General features: G+C 48.0%; 1 protein-coding gene across 1 annotated transcript; it reads right to left on the bottom strand.

Moving 5' to 3' along the window:
- Positions 1 to 384: 384 nt before the first annotated feature.
- On the bottom strand, positions 385 to 17,026 carry jakmip3 (Janus kinase and microtubule interacting protein 3). The gene is made up of 22 exons (XM_055150501.1): positions 16,901 to 17,026; positions 14,930 to 15,172; positions 14,362 to 14,601; positions 12,850 to 12,963; positions 9,078 to 9,240; positions 8,905 to 8,909; positions 8,424 to 8,561; positions 7,169 to 7,204; positions 6,716 to 6,787; positions 6,429 to 6,536; positions 6,071 to 6,193; positions 4,386 to 4,469; positions 3,980 to 4,042; positions 3,545 to 3,643; positions 3,375 to 3,473; positions 3,081 to 3,140; positions 2,569 to 2,634; positions 2,221 to 2,289; positions 1,975 to 2,052; positions 1,171 to 1,389; positions 640 to 705; positions 385 to 490 (listed from the first exon to the last, which is right to left on the bottom strand). The coding sequence occupies exons 1-22, from the start codon at positions 17,024 to 17,026 to the stop codon at positions 440 to 442; spliced, it is 2,322 nt and encodes a 773-aa protein (XP_055006476.1). The 3' UTR covers positions 385 to 439.
- Positions 17,027 to 18,566: the final 1,540 nt, after the last annotated feature.

The raw sequence follows: 18,566 nt of genomic DNA, 5'->3' as shown, positions 1-18,566 counted from the left end.
TTCGACGTTTTCAGCACCAAAACAGACGGAAGTCAGTAAACGACAGGACGGAGGGATGAGGAGGAAGAGGAGAGGAGGAAGAGAGAGGGAGGAGAGAGGAGGAGGATAGAGAGATGAGGAGGAAGAGGAGGAGGAAAGAGGAGGAGAGAGGGATGAGGAGGAGAGGAGAGGAGAGGAGGAAGAGGAGAGAGAGGAGGAGGAGAGAGGATGGAGGGAGGAAGAGGAGAGGAGAGGAGGAGGAGGAGGAGGAAGTCCATAAAGTCCAGTAAACTGTGGTTAGGTCCAGCTCTGATCCAGACCAGGTTTAGTTCTCTTCTGATCCGCGGTTAGACCAGGGTTAGTCCGGTTATGATCTGGTTATGATCCTGCTTTAGGACCAGGTTTAGCTCCAGGGTTGAGACCATCTTTAGTCCGGTTGTGATCCGGTTATGATCCGGGGTTAGGACCAGAGGATGAAGGCCAAAGAGAAGAAGAGGAACAGGAAGAGGAACTGAAACGTCACAATAAAAGCTCAGGTTAAAATCTGTGACCTGCCCTGTTCTTTCAGAATAAGAGCGTGTTTCTTTCAGAATAAGAGCGTGTTTCTTTCAGAATAAGAGCGTGTTTCTTTCAGAATAAGAGCGTGGTGGTGACACTGACCTTCTCCTCGAGTTCTTTGATCTGTCGTTTCTGTGCTTCGATCACCTCCTCCAGGTCTTTGTTCCTCTGAAAATAACAAACAGGAAGAGGAGGAGCCACAAACATGTCAACAGGAAGAGGAGGAGCCACAAACACTTCTGTGTTTAGTTTTATAACAGTTTTGACTGTTATTGCTGTTGTGTCCATGAGCAGCACACTTCCCCTCCACTGTGGGATTTTACTGTCAGTAGTAGCACGTGTACATATATTTAGTACCTGTTGTGTCAGGTGCAGTAGTAGTAGTAGTATTTGTAGTATTTGTAGTATTTGTAATATTTGTAGTACCTGTTGTGCCAGGTGCAGTAGTAGTAGTAGTAGTATTTGTAGTATTTGTAGTATCTGTAGTATCTGTAGTATTTGTAGTACCTATTGTGCCAGGTGCAGTAGTAGTATTTGTAGTATTTGTAGTACTTGTAGTATTTGTAGTACCTGTTGTGCCAGGTGCAGTAGTAGTATTTGTAGTATTTGTAGTACTTGTAGTATTTGTAGTACCTGTTGTGCCAGGTGCAGTAGCTCCATCCGCTCTCTCAGGATTTGTGCGTCGCGTTCTCGGAGCTCACACATCACGCTGCGTTTCCATTGGTCCACGGCTCGGCTTAGCTCCGCCCTCTGCTCCTCCGTCAGCCTATCAGCTCGCAGCTCCTGTTTGAGTGACGTCTGCTCCTCCAGACGTAAGGCCTCGTACAACATGGCCTCCAGCTCCAGGATACGCTGAAAACAACACCCGGATTTAACACTGAGAGAACAACTCCAGTTCAAAGACACAGTACGTCAGGAGAGTCAAACTCAAACTCACAGAGGACAAAAATAAAAACTGGGACTAAGTTTTGGGCCAAACTAAATATTTACTGAAACTTCTTCAACATCTGCAGGTTTTTCTCTTTTTTGGAGATTTAATGTTGAAACTTTTCTTATTCAAATAAAAGTTTAATCATAATTTTGGTTAAACTTTGAATCCAGAACAAAATATAAAATAATAACAAAAGTTTAAATTAATCCAGCAGCAGCAGCAGCAGCAGCAGCAGCAGCAGCAGCAGCAGCAGCAGCAGCAGCAGCAGCAGCAGCAGCAGCAGCAGCAGCAGCAGCAGCAGCAGCAGCAGCAGCAGCAGCAGCAGCAGCTCTGATCCAGGTTTGATCTGATCTCACGGGACAAATATATTTACACCACAAGACAAATTTGGCCCCCGGGCCGGAGTTTGAACACAAAGATACAAGAAAAAGAACTATTACACCAAAACAGACACAGGAAGAACATGCAGACTCACACTCACACAGACACAGATAGAACATTCAGACCTTATGAGCCTCGTCCATCGACTGTTTCCTGAAGTCGAGTTCTTCGTCCAAATATCCCTTCAGTTTAGAAAACTGCTCCTGTCAACACAAGTACTGTCAGTAAACTACAAGTACTACTTTTACTGCAGTACAGTACACGGAGTTTTTACCGCAGTACTTCAGTACAGAGTACTTTTACCACAGTACTTCAGTGCGCTGAGTACTTTTACCACAGTACTTCAGTACACAGAGTACTTTTTGAAATACCTTCTCGTTCTGGATGTCGAGTCTGGTTTGGTTCAGAGCAGAACGAGTCACTTCAATCGACTCCAACCACTGAGAGAAAGAAAAGAAAAGAGAAAAGAGAAAAGAAAAAAAAAGAAAAGAAAAGAGAAAAGAAAAGAGGGAAGAGGACAGAGGAGAGTGTGAATCACCAAGACTGTTACATGTGTGTATGTGTTATATTGTGTGTATATATTGCATGATATTGTACATATACTGTGTGTATATATCATGTAGATACACACAATATATACACACAGTAAATATACTGCGTATATATATTGTGTGTATATTGTATATATACTGTGTATATATAAGACGTTGTATAAAAACCTTCTCGGCCAGAGTGAGCACCGTCCGGGCCTGGATCACCACAACCTGCTCCTCGTTCGACAGATTCTGAATAAAACACCACAACAGACGACTTAAAAACACAGAGGGGCAATAAACACGAGTATTTACCCCTGTGGGGTAATAAAGAGTTTTTATGGAAGATTGTCATGTGGGAGCGTGGGGGCGGAGCCTCGTACAGACTCGTACTGTCGGAGCATGTGGGCGGAGCTTTGTACAGACTCGTACAACAACAAACTGTAAGGAGGGTTTGAATAGGGGCCAGGAGAGATCTCTAGATGACTCAAACATGGAGGACTCTAAAACCTGTTCAGGTTTGAAATGAGGAAATTTAGAACATGAGAGAAAAACAAAAAAGTCAATTTGGTAGAATAATCCAATCTAAGTCCTGGTCTAAGTCCTGGTCTAAGTCTGGTCTAAGTCCTGGTCTAAGTCCTGGTCTAAGTCCTGGTCTGGTCTGGTTAAACAAACGTATCATAAATAAAGGAACATACACTTACGGCGTTATCGCCCAAAATGTCCAACTTCTTCATCAGCTCCGTCATCACGATGTCCTGAAACAGAACCAACAGGTGACCAGACCCGGCATTTGACCCACTCTGTGATCTGTGTGTGTGACCCGCCCGTTTATCTGTGAGCTCCAGATCAATACTTTTATGTGTATTTATGAATTTGATCATTTATATGTTGTAAATATGTCAGAGTCTGGACCTTCTTGATCTGATTGTGATCCTGATCTGGACCCTCTTGATCTGGTTGTGATCCTCGTGGTCTCTGGTGGGACTCACCGTGATGCCCTCGGCCTGGCAGTAGATCTGCAGAGCACTGAGGCCTTCTGGGAAATGGAGTTGTTGGAAGGTGAGAGCTGGAGACCGGCGCTCTCGCTCCTGTAGGGGGCGACACACTCAGGGTCAGAGATCAGAGGTCAGGGGGGTCAGAGGTCAGGGGTCAGACTGACCTCCAGCTCCAGGATCCTAAACTCCAGCAGCTCGTTCTGGTCCCTCACGTCCTGGATCTCGCTCCTCAGACGCAGCTCCTCACACTCGCACTCGCCCAACTGAAACACAAAAACTACAACTCCCATCATCCCCCAGACGCAGCTCCTCACACTCTCCAGAACTACAACACAAACTCTATAAAAACTACAACTCCCATCATCCCCCAGACGCAGCTCCTCACACTCTCCAGAACTACAACACAAACTCTATAAAAACTACAACTCCCATCATCCCCCAGACGCAGCTCCTCACACTCTCCAGAACTACAACACAAACTCTATAAAAACTACAACTCCCATCATCCCCCAGACGCAGGGCCTCACACTCACACATGTCACTTATACAGAGCAAAACTCCATTTCCCATCATTCTCTGTTCACCACAGAAGCTCTGACCTTCTCCAGGAGCTCCTGGTTCCTCTGGAACAGAGCCTGCTTCTCCTCCACCCACTTCAAGTCCTGAACACATACACACACACACACGTTAGATATAACACACACTCTCTCACACACACACACGCACACACACACACACACACACATACACACACACACACACGCGTGTATATATAAAACACACACATTTTATATATGTTACATGATATACACACAGGAGACAGGTGAGTGCACACAATACTCACCTGTCCGGTCAGGTGTTCCTCACCTGTCCGGTCAGGTGTTCCTCAAATGTCCCGTCAGGTGTTCCTCACCTGTCCGGTCAGGTGTTCCTCACCTGTCCGGTCAGGTGTTCCTCACCTGTCCCGTCAGGTGTTCCTCACCTGTCCCGTCAGGTGTTCCTCACCTGTCCCTGTTGTCTGAGCGCTGACTCCAGGTCTGCGACTTTGGTTTGGTACAAACTGAGTTCCACCAGGAGCTGCTCCCGACTCTGAAACACACACACACATATTAACACACACACACACACACACACATATTTACACACACACATACACAGACACACACACACACACACACACACACACAGACACACACACACATATTTACACACACAGACACACACACATACACACAGACACACACACACATATTTACACACACACACACAGACACACACACATATTTACACACACACAGACACACACGCATACACACAGACACACACGCATACACACAGACACACACACATACACAAGACACACACACATACACACAGACACACACACATATTACACCCCCCCCCCACACACACATATTTACACACACACACACCCACACACACACATACACACAGACACACACACACACACACACACACACACACACATACACACAGACACACACACACACACACACACACACACACACACACACACAGACACACACACACAGACACACACACATACACACAGACACACACACAGACACACACACACAGACACACACACATATTTACACCCCCCCCCACACACACACACACACAGACACACACACACACACACAATAATATCGTGGAGCATCACAGTTTATCGAGTTACAAGTGTCTTTGTTTAAATGAAAAGTTCTGATGCAGCAACAGCTAAAAACACAGAGAAACTACACAGACCATGATCCTTTGCTCCATTTCAGTGAAACGACAAGAAGAAAAAACACTTCTAACTCCGAGTTATTTGGATTAAGTTTTGTCGAGACATTTTAAGAGGAAAAAGTCAAATATTCACAGTTTTGTTCACAAAATATCTCAGTGAATCTCGTACGGTGAGAATCATGAAAATATCGTACAGAGATTTTAATATCGTTAACATCTCTCATCGTGAACTTTCCCACGATATCGCGATAAATATCTGTGAGGTTTAGACCGCGACGATATCGAAGCCTGAGACGTGGACATCGATACAGCACTAAAAATACTAAACATGCAGGTCACAGGTCACAGGTCGTAGTGCAGGTCATAGGTCACAGGTTACAGGTCACAGGTCATAGTGCAGGTCACAGGTCACAGGTCGTAGTGCAGGTCACAGGTCACAGGTCGTAGTGCAGGTCACAGGTCGTAGTGCAGGTCACAGGTCGTAGTGCAGGTCAGGTCACAGGTCAAGTGCAGGTCACAGGTCGTAGTGCAGGTCACAGGTCGTAGTGCAGGTCACAGGTCGTAGTGCAGGTCACAGGTCGAAGTGCAGGTCACAGGTCGTAGTGCAGGTCACAGGTCGTAGTGCAGGTCACAGGTCGCAGGTCGTAGTGCAGGTCACAGGTCGTAGTACAGGTCACAGGTCGTAGTGCAGGTCACAGGTCGAAGTGCAGGTCACAGGTCGTAGTGCAGGTCACAGGTCGTAGTGCAGGTCACAGGTCGTAGTGCAGGTCACAGGTCACAGGTCGTAGTGCAGGTCACAGGTCGTAGTACAGGTCACAGGTCGTAATGCAGGTCACAGGTCGTAGTGCAGGTCACAGGTCGTAGTGCAGGTCACAGGTCATAGACAGGTCACAGGTCACAGGTGACAGGTGACAGGTGACAGGTGACAGGTGAGCTCTGACCTTGATCTCGGTCTCGGGGTCGTAGCGCCCCCCGCAGGTCTGAGACAGGAGGGCGTACGCTCGCTGCAGAGCCTGGTACTCCTGATTCAACTGACGATACCTGAGCTCCGCCTCCTCACGCACCTGAGCCAATCACAGAGAGACACAGCCACCAATCAGAGCACACACTGACAGGGTGAGGGTCAGAGGTCAGAGGTAAGAGGTCAGCAGGTCAGAGTTCATCCAAGTCTTCTTCTTTGAGCTTCGAGTCCTTTGAGGAGGATCCTGGACATTTCTCTTACTGTCAGAGGGTCCAGTCTGGTACCTCTGAGTCCGGGTCCCGGTCTGGTACCTCTGAGTCCGGGTCCCGGTCTGGTACCTCTGAATCTGGGTCCTGGTCTGGGGTCCGGTCTGTGTGGATCGAGGGAGTGGATCCATCTGAGTCGAACGAAGCCTCTTCATCATAACCGAAAAACGTTTCTATCACCTGAAACCACAGACACACAATTAGACCTGGTTTAGTCCTGGTTCAGTCCTGGTTCAGTCCTGGTTCAGTCCTGGTTCAGTCCTGGTTTAGTCCTGGTTCAGTCCTGGTTTCAGTCCTGGTTCAGTCCTGGTTCAGTCTGGTTCAGTCCTGGTTCAGTCCTGGTTCAGTCCTGGTCTTACTCTACAGGCTCTGAAGGTTCTTCTTCTCTTCAGTGAGTCTTGGCGTCTGTGTCTCAGGAGCAGGTCTCGTTCCTAGAGGACACAGAGGGTCAGAGGTCAGGGGTCAGGGTCAGAGGTCAGGGGGTTTGAGCTCCACAGCGCCCTCTGGTTCCAGAAGTAATTCTCTCATTAAAATTTCTCAGAATTTTCAAATATAAATGAATGTGAAAGAGAAAAAAGTCACGACTTAAAACAGATGACTCACGTAGCTGTTAGCATATTTCTACGAACATTTGTGTGAAAAATTTACGGAAGATTTTCTTCAGGAACCAGAGAGTGGGCGGGGCTGTGGAGCTCCAAGAAGATGATGATGTCATGATGATGATGGTGATGTCATGGTGATGTCATGGTGATGTCATGGTGATGTCATGGTGATGTCATGGTGATGTCATGGCTTCGTAATCTCATACTCACGATCACATTCTTGACGTAGCCGGCTGTTTCCAGGGCCTGGGGTCAGAGGTCACAGAGGTCACAGAGGTCACAGGGGTCACAGAGGTCACAGAGGTCACAGAGGTCACAGGGGTCACAGGGGTCACAGGTGTGTAGTTTGGGTTTTCTATCACCCATAACCACATCTGAAAATCTCATGTGTTTGTGAGTTACAAAATACAAGTGTGTGTACAGGTGTGTGTGTGTACAGGTGTGTGTGTGTACAGGTGTGTGTGTGTGTGTGTGTACAGGTGTGTGTGTGTGTACAGGTGTGTGTGTGTACGGGTGTGTGTGGTACAGGTGTGTGTGTACAGGTGTGTGTGTGTACAGGTGTGTGTGTACAGGTGTGTGTGTGTACAGGTGTGTGTGTACAGGTGTGTGTGTGTGTGTACAGGTGTGTGTGTGTACAGGTGTGTGTGTGTACGGGTGTGTGTGTACAGGTGTGTGTGTGTACAGTGTGTGTGTGTACGGGTGTGTGTGTACAGGTGTGTGTGTGTACAGGTGTGTGTGTGTACAGGTGTGTGTGTGTACGGGTGTGTGTGTACAGGTGTGTGTGTGTACAGTGTGTACAGGTGTGTGTGTGTGTACAGGTGTGTGTGTGTACAGGTGTGTGTGTACAGGTGTGTGTGTGTACAGGTGTGTGTGTGTGTGTGTGTGTGTACAGTGTGTGTGTGTACAGGTGTGTGTGTGTACAGGTGTGTGTGTACGTGTGTGTGTGTGTGTACAGGTGTGTGTGTACAGGTGTGTGTGTGTGTGGTGTGTACAGGTGTGTGTGTACAGGTGTGTGTGTGTACAGGTGTGTGTGTGTACAGTGTGTGTGTGTGTGTGTGTACAGGTGTGTGTGTGTACAGGTGTGTGTGTACAGGTGTGTGTGTGTACAGGTGTGTGTGTGTGTGTGTGTACAGGTGTGTGTGTGTGGTGTACAGTGTGTGTACAGGTGTGTGTGTGTACAGGTGTGTGTGTACAGGTGTGTGTGTGTACAGGTGTGTGTGTGTACAGGTGTGTGTGTGTGTGTGTGTGTACAGGTGTGTGTGTGTACAGGTGTTGTGTGTACAGGTGTGTGTGTGTGTGTGTGTGTACAGGTGTGTGTGTGTACAGGTGTGTGTGTGTACAGGTGTGTGTGTACAGGTGTGTGTGTGTACAGGTGTGTGTGTGTGTACAGGTGTGTGTGTGTGTGTGTACAGGTGTGTGTGTACAGGTGTGTGTGTACAGGTGTGTGTGTACAGGTGTGTGTTACCTTGCTCAGGTCGTCGATGATGTTCTGTTGCTCCATCACCTGTAACCGTAGAAACTCCATTTCTCTCTCGTCTACGCCGTAACCGTGGAAACCGGAGCAGTGGGATCGGTCCAGGTCGTTCAGAGACGACGGTCTCCTCTGATCACGAACAACAACGTATGTTTAGAATGAGTGTGTTGCTCAAGGACACAACAATCAGTCTGTCATGGAAAATACCCCAAAAAATAACCCTAACCCAAAACCTGCTCCAGGAAGAACAGCTCAGGTCAATTAATACAATCAATGAACCTGCCCAGGGACGACAGGGACGACAGGGACGACAGGAGCAAATTATCACTGGTGCTACAACATCTCAAACAAACATGTCTCCTGTTCAGGTTCATGTAAAACTTTGCTCTGTCCCTGTTTCAGTAAAAAAAATAAAAATATCTCCACATTCTCCTGAGTGAACTGCAAGTATTAACAGTAGCAGTACTTTTACTAGTACTTCTCTCCATGGCCTGTACCTCCATGTCTCCTGACTGTAGTAGTACTGTAGTAGTAGCAGTAGTAGTAGTAGTAGTACTTCTCTCCATGGCCTGTACCTCCATGTCTCCTGACTGTAGTAGTACTGTAGTAGTACTGTAGTAGTAGCAGTAGTAGTAGTAGTAGTACTTCTCACCATGGCCTGTATCTCCATGTTTTCTTGTGTGACGAAGCGCAGTTTGTTTCCGAGGCGTCGGACGCTCAGAGCCAACTCCTCGTTCTTTTTACTCAGACGTTTGTTTTTGTCCAAAACCGGAAGAAACTGAGACTCTGTGTCTCTGAGACGCTTTAACTACAACACAAATATATATAATATCAAATATATAACATCAAATATATAATATATGACAAAATATATAATGTATATGATATAATATATATTATAAATGTAAACAAGATAGAAAACAGCAAAAACTGAGACTGTGTCTCTGAGACGCTTTAACTATAACATCAAATATATATAACATCAAATATATAGTATATAATCCATCCATCCATTTTCATCCGCTTATCCGGGGCCGGGTCGCGGGGGCAGCAGCCTAAGCAGGGACTCCCTGGCTTCCCTCACCCCAGACACGTCCTCCAGCTCCTCCGGGGGAATCCCGAGGCGTTCCCAGGCCAGCCGAGAGACATAGTTCCTCCAGTGTAGAGAACACCTCCCGAGGGAGGCGCCCAGGAGACATCTGGAACAGATGCCCGAGCCTCAACTGGCTCCTCTCGACGTGGAGGAGCAGCGGCTCTACTCCGAGCTCCTCCCGTGTGACTGAGCTCCTCACCCTATCTCTAAGGGAGTGCCCAGACACCCTGCAGAGGAAACTCATTTCAAGTGCTTGTATCCGTGATCTCGTCCTTTCGGTCATTACCCAGAGCTCATGACCAGAGGTGAAAGTAGGAACGAAGACTGACAGGTAAATCGAGAGCTTTGCCTTTTGGCTCAGCTCCTCTTCACCACAACAGTCCGATACAGCGACCGCCTCACTGCCGAAGCTGTACCAATCCGCCTGTCAATCTCACGTTCCGTCCTCCCCTCACTCGTGAACAAGACCCCGAGATACTTGAACTCCTCCACTTGAGGCAAAGACTCCCCACCCGCCCGGAGACGACAAGACACCTTTTTCCGGTCGAGAACCATGGCCTCAGACTTAGAAGAGCTGATCTTCATCCCAGCCACTTCACACTCGGCTGCAAACCGCCCCAGTGCACATTGCAGGTCCTGGTTCGATGAAGCCAACAGGAAAACATCATCCGCAAACAGCAGAGATGAGATCCTGTGGTCCCCAAACTGGACCCCCTCCAGCCCCTGACTGCACCTAGAAATTCTTTCCATAAATACAATGAACAGAACCGGTGACAAAGGGCAGCCCTGGCGGAGTCCAACATGCACCGAGAACAGGTCTGACTTACTGCCGGCAATGAACACAGCTCCTGCTCCGGTCATACAGGGACCGGACAGCCCTTAGCAAAGGGCCCCGGACCCCATACTCCCAGAGCACCCCCCACAGGACACCACGAGGGACACGGTCGAATGCCTTCTCCAGATCCACAAAACACATGTGGACTGGTTGGGCAAACTCCCATGAACCCTCGAGCACCGATGGAGAGTGTAGAGCTGGTCCAGTGTTCCACGGCCAGGACGAAAACCACACTGCTCCTCCTGAATCCGAGGTTCGACTATCGGCCGGATTCTCCTCTCCAGTCCCTGGCATAGACCTTACCGGGAAGGCTGAGGAGTGTGATCCCCCTATAGTTGGAACACACCCTCCGGTCCCCCTTCTTATACAGAGGGACCACCACCCGGTTTGCCAGTTCAGAGGTACTGTCCCCGACCGCCACGCGATGTTGAAGAGGCGTGTCAGCCAAGATCCACAACATCCAGAGACTTAAGGTACTCAGGACGGATCTCGGAGCTTGCCACCAAGGAGCTTTCCAACCACCTCAGTGACTTCGGCCAGGGTGATGGATGAGTCCGCCTCCGAGTCCCCAGCCTCGGCTTCCTCCTCGGAAGACGTGACGGTGGGATTGAGGAGATCCTCAAAGTATTCCTTCCACCGTCGGACAACGTCCCCAGTCGAGGTCAACAGTTCTCCCCCCGCACTGTAAACAGTGCTGGTGAAGAACTGCTTCCTCCTCCTGAGGCGCCGGACGGTTTGCCAGAATCTCTTTGAGGCCGTCCGATAGTCCTTCTCCATGGCCTCCCCGAACTCCTCCCAGCTCCGAGTTTTTGCCTCCGCAACCGCACGGGCTGCAGCACGCTTGGCCCGCCGGTACCCGTCAGCTGCTTCAGGAGTCCCCCGAGCCAGCAAGGCCCGATAGGACTCCTTCTTCAGCTTGACAGCATCCCTTACTTCCGGTGTCCACCTCCGGGTTCTGGGGTTGCCGCCGCGACAGGCACCACAGACCTTACGCCCACAGCTCCGAGCAGCCGCATCGACAATAGAGGCCAAGAATGAAGCCCACTCGGACTCCATATCTCCAGCCTCCCCCGGAATCCGGGAGAAGTCCTCCCGGAGGTGCGAGTTGAAAGTCCCTCTGACAGAGGCTCCGCCAGACGTTCCCAACAGACCCTCACTACACGCTTGGGCCTGCCAGGTCTTTCCGGCTTCCTCCTCCGCCAGCGAACCCAACTCACAACCAGGTGGTGATCAGTTGACAGCTCAGCCCCTCTCTTCACCCGAGTGTCCAAGACACGCGGCCGGAGATCAGATGACACGACTACAAAGTCGATCATCGACCTCCGGCCGAGGGTGTCCTGGTGCCACGTGCACTTATGGACCCTTGTGCTCGAAACATGGTGTTCGTTATGGACAAACTGTGACTAGCACAAAAGTCAAATAACAAAACACGCTCGGGTTCAGATCGGGGAGGCCGTTCCTCCCAATCACCCCTCTCCAAGTGTCACTGTCGTTGCCCACGTGGGCGTTGAAGTCCCCCAGGAGAACAACGGAGTCCCCAGGTCGGTGCACTGTCTAGTACCCCTCCCAAGGACTCCAAGAAGGCCGGGTACTCTGCACTGCTGTTCGGCCCGTAGGCCGACACCACAGTGAGAGACCTGTCCCCGACCCGAAGGCGCAGGGACGCGACCCTCTCGTTCACTGGGGTGAACTCCAACACACAGCGACTGAGCTGTGGGGCAATGAGCCCACACCAGCCCGCCGCCGCTCCCGCGGCCAACGCCAGAGAAATGGAGAGTCCAGCCCCTCTCAAGGAGTTGGGTTCCAGAGCCCAAACTGTGCTGGAGGTGAGGCCGACTATATCTAGTCGGTAACGCTCAACCTCCCGCACAAGCTCAGGCTCCTTCCCCCCCAGCGAGGTGACATTCCATGTCCCCAGAGCCACAGTCTCCATGTCCGGAGATCCGGTCGCTGAGGCCCCCGCCGTTGACTGCTGCCCAGATCTCTTTGCACCGGCCCCATATGGATCCTCCTGCGGGTGGTGGGCCCACGTGAGGACGGCCCCACGTCGCTCCTTCGGGCTGAAGCCCGGTCGGCCCCGTGGGGGAAGGCCCAGCCACCAGAAGCTCGCTGACGAGCATATGTGTATATATCGGTGTATATATCAGTATATACTGTATTATATAAACATATACATATATATATATATATATATATATATATATATATATATATATATATATATATATATATATATATACATATATATATATATATATATATGTATATGTATATATCCCTGTGTCTGTCAGTTATCTGGACTTCCAGATACAGACAAAAACACAGACAGACAGAACAGCAAAGATACTGTGCAGAACTCTCAAGCTCCCAGGCCTCTGGTAGACGACCCGAGCTGAATGAGGGTGAGACCAACCACCGTGGAAGATGAGAAACACATTTGTTTTTTATCAGTATATATGTTGTTATATAAACATATATAGATGTGGTACCAGTTCGTTTCGTTCTTCCGACAGCAGTGAGTTCCGATCCTCCAGTTTTCTGACGACTGAACTGAGCTCAGCGATTTTCAGCTGAAATCGACGCAGGTCTCTGTCGTCTGGAACCTGCCGCAAACAAAACAGACATTATATAATACTTTATATAAAATACATGTATAACCCAGACTTACGTGACCCAGACTCTGGGCTCTGCTCTTTTAGGGTTTGGGGTTAGATTCCCTCATTTTTGTGTCTGAGTCTGAGTCCCTCAGGGGTCGAGTCTCTGCCCCAGACTCTTCTCCACCTTTCTCATCTCTGATTGGTCTGTCCTGCCCCTGGCCCCACCCTCTGTGTGAGTCTTACACTCTGATTGGCCGGTCCGGGTCCTGGCCCCGCCCTCTGGGCATCTCGTAGAGCTGCGATTTGCTGCTCGGCTGCCTGCGTCTGCAGCTGGAGCCTGTGGGCGTGTCCCGCTTGAAGACCCAGAGCTTTGTCCAGAACCGAGACGGCCCGATCCTTCAGCCGGATCTCCTCCATCTGAAATACACCAGTACTACGAGTACTACAGGTACTACAGGTACTACAGGTACTGCAGGTACTACGAGTACTACAGGTACTACACAAGAGAGACCGGATCTCCTCCATCTGAAATACACCAGTACTACGAGTACTACAGGTACTACAGGTACTACAGGTACTACAGGTACTGCAGGTACTACGAGTACTACAGGTACTACACAAGAGAGACCGGATCTCCTCCATCTGAAATACACCAGTACTACGAGTACTACAGTTACTACAAGTACTACAGGTACTACAAGTACTACAGGTACTACAGGTACTATGAGTACTACAGGTACTACAGGTACTACGAGTACTATAGGTACTACACAAGAGAGACTGGATCTCCTCTATCTGAAATACACCAGTACTACGAGTACTACAGGTACTACACAAGAGAGACCGGATCTCCTCCATCTGAAATACACCAGTACTACGAGTACTACAGGTACTACAGGTACTACAGGTACTACAGGTACTACGAGTACTACAGGTACTACAAGTACTACAGGTACTACGGGTACTACGAGTACTACAGGTACTACACAAGAGAGACCGGATCTCCTCCATCTGAAATACACCAGTACTACGAGTACTACAGTTACTACAAGTACTACAGGTACTACAAGTACTACAGGTACTACAGGTACTACGAGTACTACAGGTACTACAAGTACTACAGGTACTACAAGTACTACAGGTACTACAGGTACTACGAGTACTATAGGTACTACACAAGAGAGACTGGATCTCCTCTATCTGAAATACACCAGTACAACGAGTACTACAAGTACTACAGGTACTACAAGGATTACGGGTACTACGAGTACTACATGTACTACACAAGAGAGACTGGATCTCCTCCATCTGAAATACACAAGTACTACAGGTAATCTCTCCCTCCTCATTACTCCTGATGCCCTCCCTCCTCCTCCTCCTCCTCCCTCTCTCTCTCTTCCTCACCAGTCGTCGTATTTCCCTCTCGCTCTCCCTCCTGCTGCGTTGCAGTTCCTCCTGGTGCCTGTAGTGGGCGTTGCGGAGTTCTGTGGACCGGGCCTGGACTTCCTGTTGGGCCGAGCTCAGCGCTTCCTCCGAGCTCCTCTTGGACCCGCGCAGCTCCAGAACCTCCTGCTGCAGACGGGACCGCTCCACCTCCCAGGACCTCCTGCCCTCCTCCAGGTCCGACAGGAGAGACGAGCGCACCTGCGGGTCAGAACCAGGACACAACCGGGTCAGGACCGGGTCACAACCGGGTCACAACCGGGTCACAACCGGGTCACAACCGGTCACAACCAGGTCACAACCGGGTCACAATCGGGTCACGACCAGGACACCAGGTCAGAACTGGGACGTGCAGGAAAAAACGGGTCAGAACCAGGACTAAACCTGGTAAATTTATTAATTGAAAACTGAAACAAGACACGGAAAATATAAAAATTACACCGACAACAGTAACAAGAGTGTAATAACAGTAATAGTAGTAATAGTATTATGACAGTAGTATTTGTAGTATTTGTAGTAGTAGTAGTACCTTGTCGGTGGAGCCCTGCTGGAGGCTGGAAACGAGCGCGTTGAGTCGGTGGATTTCTTGGTCTTTTATTTTGATGACTCTCATCAGCTCCATCTCGTGTTGCCGTAGTAACTGCTCCCTGACTCCGCCCACTTCTCTGAGTTTCTCCTCGTGGAGTTTGGACCTGAGCGACGTGAGCGCGGCCGCCGAACGATGATGCTCCGCCTTCACCTCCTGAGCCTTCTCCCGCTCCAGACGACTCACCTGTACACACACAAAGTACTACTACTACTATCAAAGTACTACTATTACTATCAAAGTACTACTCCTACTGCTATGACTACTTATACCACTGCTGCTACTACAGTTTCTAGAGTTCCTTGTCCTCTCAGAGCGTGAGAACGATGGTGCTCGACTTTCACCTCCTGAGTCTCCTGCTCCAGACGACTCACCTGTATCACACAAACACTTTCAAAGATTAAAGATCTTCTTTTTACAAACTAACTTTTCTATAAAGTTTCACCTATTGATAAATCGATCAACTGAAGTTTGTTCACCGACTTTAATCGACAAATTAAAGACACTGTGGGATTTTGATGGAACAATCTCTAAATCTCAAGCCAATGAACTTTCTCCAGAGAAAGAAAAGGAATGAAACAGTCGATTCATTCAATGAACTATGGTCAGTGTGTTTTAATACTGACCTGTAAATGTCATGTGAAAACTTGATTTGTGTAAAACTGTTCATGTTCAGAGTTTGTAATATGAGAGCTGTGACATAACACACAAACTCAACTAACTCCCATTCTTCACATCATCGCTCACACAGACACACACCTCACTGGTCAGTCTGTCCCGCCTAACTTCAGATTTAAGAGGAGAAAAACAGACTCAGTTCAGATCTCAGTTCAGAGCAGAAGATCGCAGAAGCAGTTCAGCTCAGAATGTTCCAGATGTAGTCGAGCCGAACAGGAGGGACGACGCCCAAGTTCTCCCTCTGTTCAAAGTTGTGCTCGTCACCTGACCTGTTTTTATTCAAATACCTGGAGCTGATCTGATTTGAAAGTGAAGATTTCATATTTTTGCAAATTTAAATATTGACATTTTTACAGACATCGTCTTTTTGACTGATGAGTCTTAATCTGTGAGCAGCGCTGCTCAGACCTCGTGACACTGAAGCGAGTCGTCTGATCCTCTGGAGCAGAGGACAGCGTCCTTCAGCCTGACACCGACTCAACCTGAAGTCTTGTTTAGATCACGTGACCTTCGTCCGTTTCATTGTGTTTGATTTTTTCAGAACCGACGTCCTGAGAAACTCAAACCTTCATTGGACGTGTGAGGAGCACATGGAGACTGGACATGTCCACGCTCCCCGGGTTGTGACTCACTGTCACAGAACCACAAACTTTATCAATTTAGACTCGACACAGAACTTTAGATAAACTCTTCAAGTTGTGCCTCATATTTCTAGACTCCGGTTTAGTTCGACCTCCTCATTTACATATTTGATATTTAAATATTTCTGTTTCACTTGGTCAATAAATATTCATAAACCACAGTTTGTTTTGGTGAATAGTGATGTTATTTCCACTGATGTCATTTCAAAATATGCAGGTCACTGATATGGACAAGAATTTATGAACCTTCAGATCAACTGTTTAATTAATTAATTAATTAACGTAGGTAATTGATTAAATTTTTTGGTAATATTTCTCAACATTTGTTGAGTGGTGCCTCCAAATTTACTTCTAGTCAGGAGTGAAACACAAACAAAAGTCCACGTGAGCGCAGCAGCTTTAACTGTTAAAGTCCAGTCTGTAACATCAGTGACCGACGTCGTCTGTGTGAAACATGTCGTTTCTCTACAGAGTCTGTGGTCGTATTCAGAGCTCAACAGAGTATATGCAGTACTCTGGGCTTTTATTTATACAGCAGTAGTAGTAGTATATGCAGTAGTAGTAGTAGTAATAGTAGTACTTGTAGTAAAAGTACCTTGGTCTTCTCCTGCTGCAGTTCGATCTGAATCTCCGTCAGCTTAGATCGGAGCTCCTCATTGGCCGCCTGCAGCGTCGCCATGGAGTCGGCTTTGCCCCGCCCCCCATTGCCTTTTTTGGCCATGATCCTGAAGTGACAGCTGTCAATCAAACACGGCCCCGCCCCCTGAGCCGGGACTCAACTTCCTGTAAAAAACAAAACCGGGTCTAAACCGGGTCTGAACTGCACACACTGTATATGTACTTATACTGTAGTATAAGTACACAGGACTGTAGTATAAGTACACAGGGCTGTAGTATAAGTACACAGGGTTGTAGTATAAGTACACAAGGTTGTAGTATAAGTACACAGGAGCAGTACTGTAGTATAAGTACACAGTACTGTAGTATAAGTACACAGTACTGTAGTATAAGTACACAGGGTTGTAGTATAAGTACACAGGAGCAGTACTGTAATATAAGTACACAGTACTGTACAGGATGAAGTAGTTGTAGTACTCACGGCGTGTGTTGGACTCTGGGCTCCTGCATGTTCTCCAGGTTCCTCAGATGTTCCTCAGTGTAGATCTACACACACACACACACATATACACACATTATACACACATATACACACACATACACATACACACACACGCACACACACACACACACACACACACACACGCACACACACACACACACACACACATAGAGATGAATGGGCTCACTGTTAGCTCGTTCGTGCTTTAGCCTCTGAGCTGCTCCTCTGCAGTGAGGAAAGGAAACGAGGAGACAGGAGCTAGGAGACGAGGGGGTAGGAGACAGGAGCTAGGAGATGAGGGGGTAGGAGACAAGGGGGTAGGGAGGAGGGGTAGGAGTGAGGACGCAGGAGGCGAGGATGGAGGAAAGGAGACAAGGAGCAGAGTGACAGCAGCATCCTTCTGCCTCCTCTGTCTCCCAGAATGCACCTGTGCTGTGAGTCACGGCACAGCGCCCCCCCCAGGCCCAGCGCGGTACTGCAGCACAGCGCCATCTGCTGGAGCCTGAGGGAACTGCACCCACTGGGAACAACAGGAACAACAGGGGCCTCTGGTGGACAGAAACGGTATTACACATGACAGATAAAAACATGAACAGAAGAAAAAGAAGAAGAAGAATCATCAGAAGAATCAGAAGAATCAGAAGAATCAGAGGGGCTGTGCTCATGAAACATTTTTAAAATAACTATTCCTACTAAATTATTCAAATATGACTCCTTCTCCTTTTTGGACACAAGTAAAATCTGTGGGACATTTACTTTTATTTATTGTTATAGAAAAGAAGTATTTATTTTCGATTAAATCTTTTACTGTCCAAATAAACAAAAATACATTTGAATTATAATAAATATATAAAATATTTTTATTTAAACATGTTTCTGTTTTTTAAACCTTTATCTGTAAATCTGGGTCTGTGTTTAGACTGTTTTTTCCAAGGAAAAATATTTGTTCTTTTGCTTCTTTGTTCAGGAGGAAAAACACAGTTTTCTAAACTCAGAATCTTATTTGAGCTTCACAAATGTCGACTTTGTGTTTGTTTTTGTAAATGAAAGTGTAGAAAGACTCGACTTTTGTGTGAAGCTCAAACTCTGGCTCTGACTCTGTGACTCTGGACTTTTTGTTTCTCGTGTTTTGTTTGTTTTT

Source organism: Boleophthalmus pectinirostris, unplaced genomic scaffold (genome assembly GCF_026225935.1).
Source record: "Boleophthalmus pectinirostris isolate CB_2022bp ecotype Guang Dong unplaced genomic scaffold, ASM2622593v1 HiC_scaffold_14, whole genome shotgun sequence".
Lineage (NCBI taxonomy): Eukaryota > Metazoa > Chordata > Actinopteri > Gobiiformes > Gobiidae > Boleophthalmus > Boleophthalmus pectinirostris.
This window is presented reverse-complemented; position numbering and strand designations above follow the sequence as displayed.

Bases quoted from the DNA above. Each gene is read 5' to 3' on its own strand.
- jakmip3 (XM_055150501.1), bottom strand. From the start codon at position 17,026: ATGGCCAAAAAAGGCAATGGGGGGCGGGGCAAAGCCGACTCCATGGCG. The intron at 4,043-4,385 runs GTGAGGAACACC...GTATGTGTTCAG, and splicing joins CGCTCAGACAACAGGGACAG to GACTTGAAGTGGGTGGAGGA. The intron at 491-639 runs GTCAGTGTCACC...GTGACGTTTCAG, and splicing joins TCAAAGAACTCGAGGAGAAG to TTCCTCTTCCTGTTCCTCTT.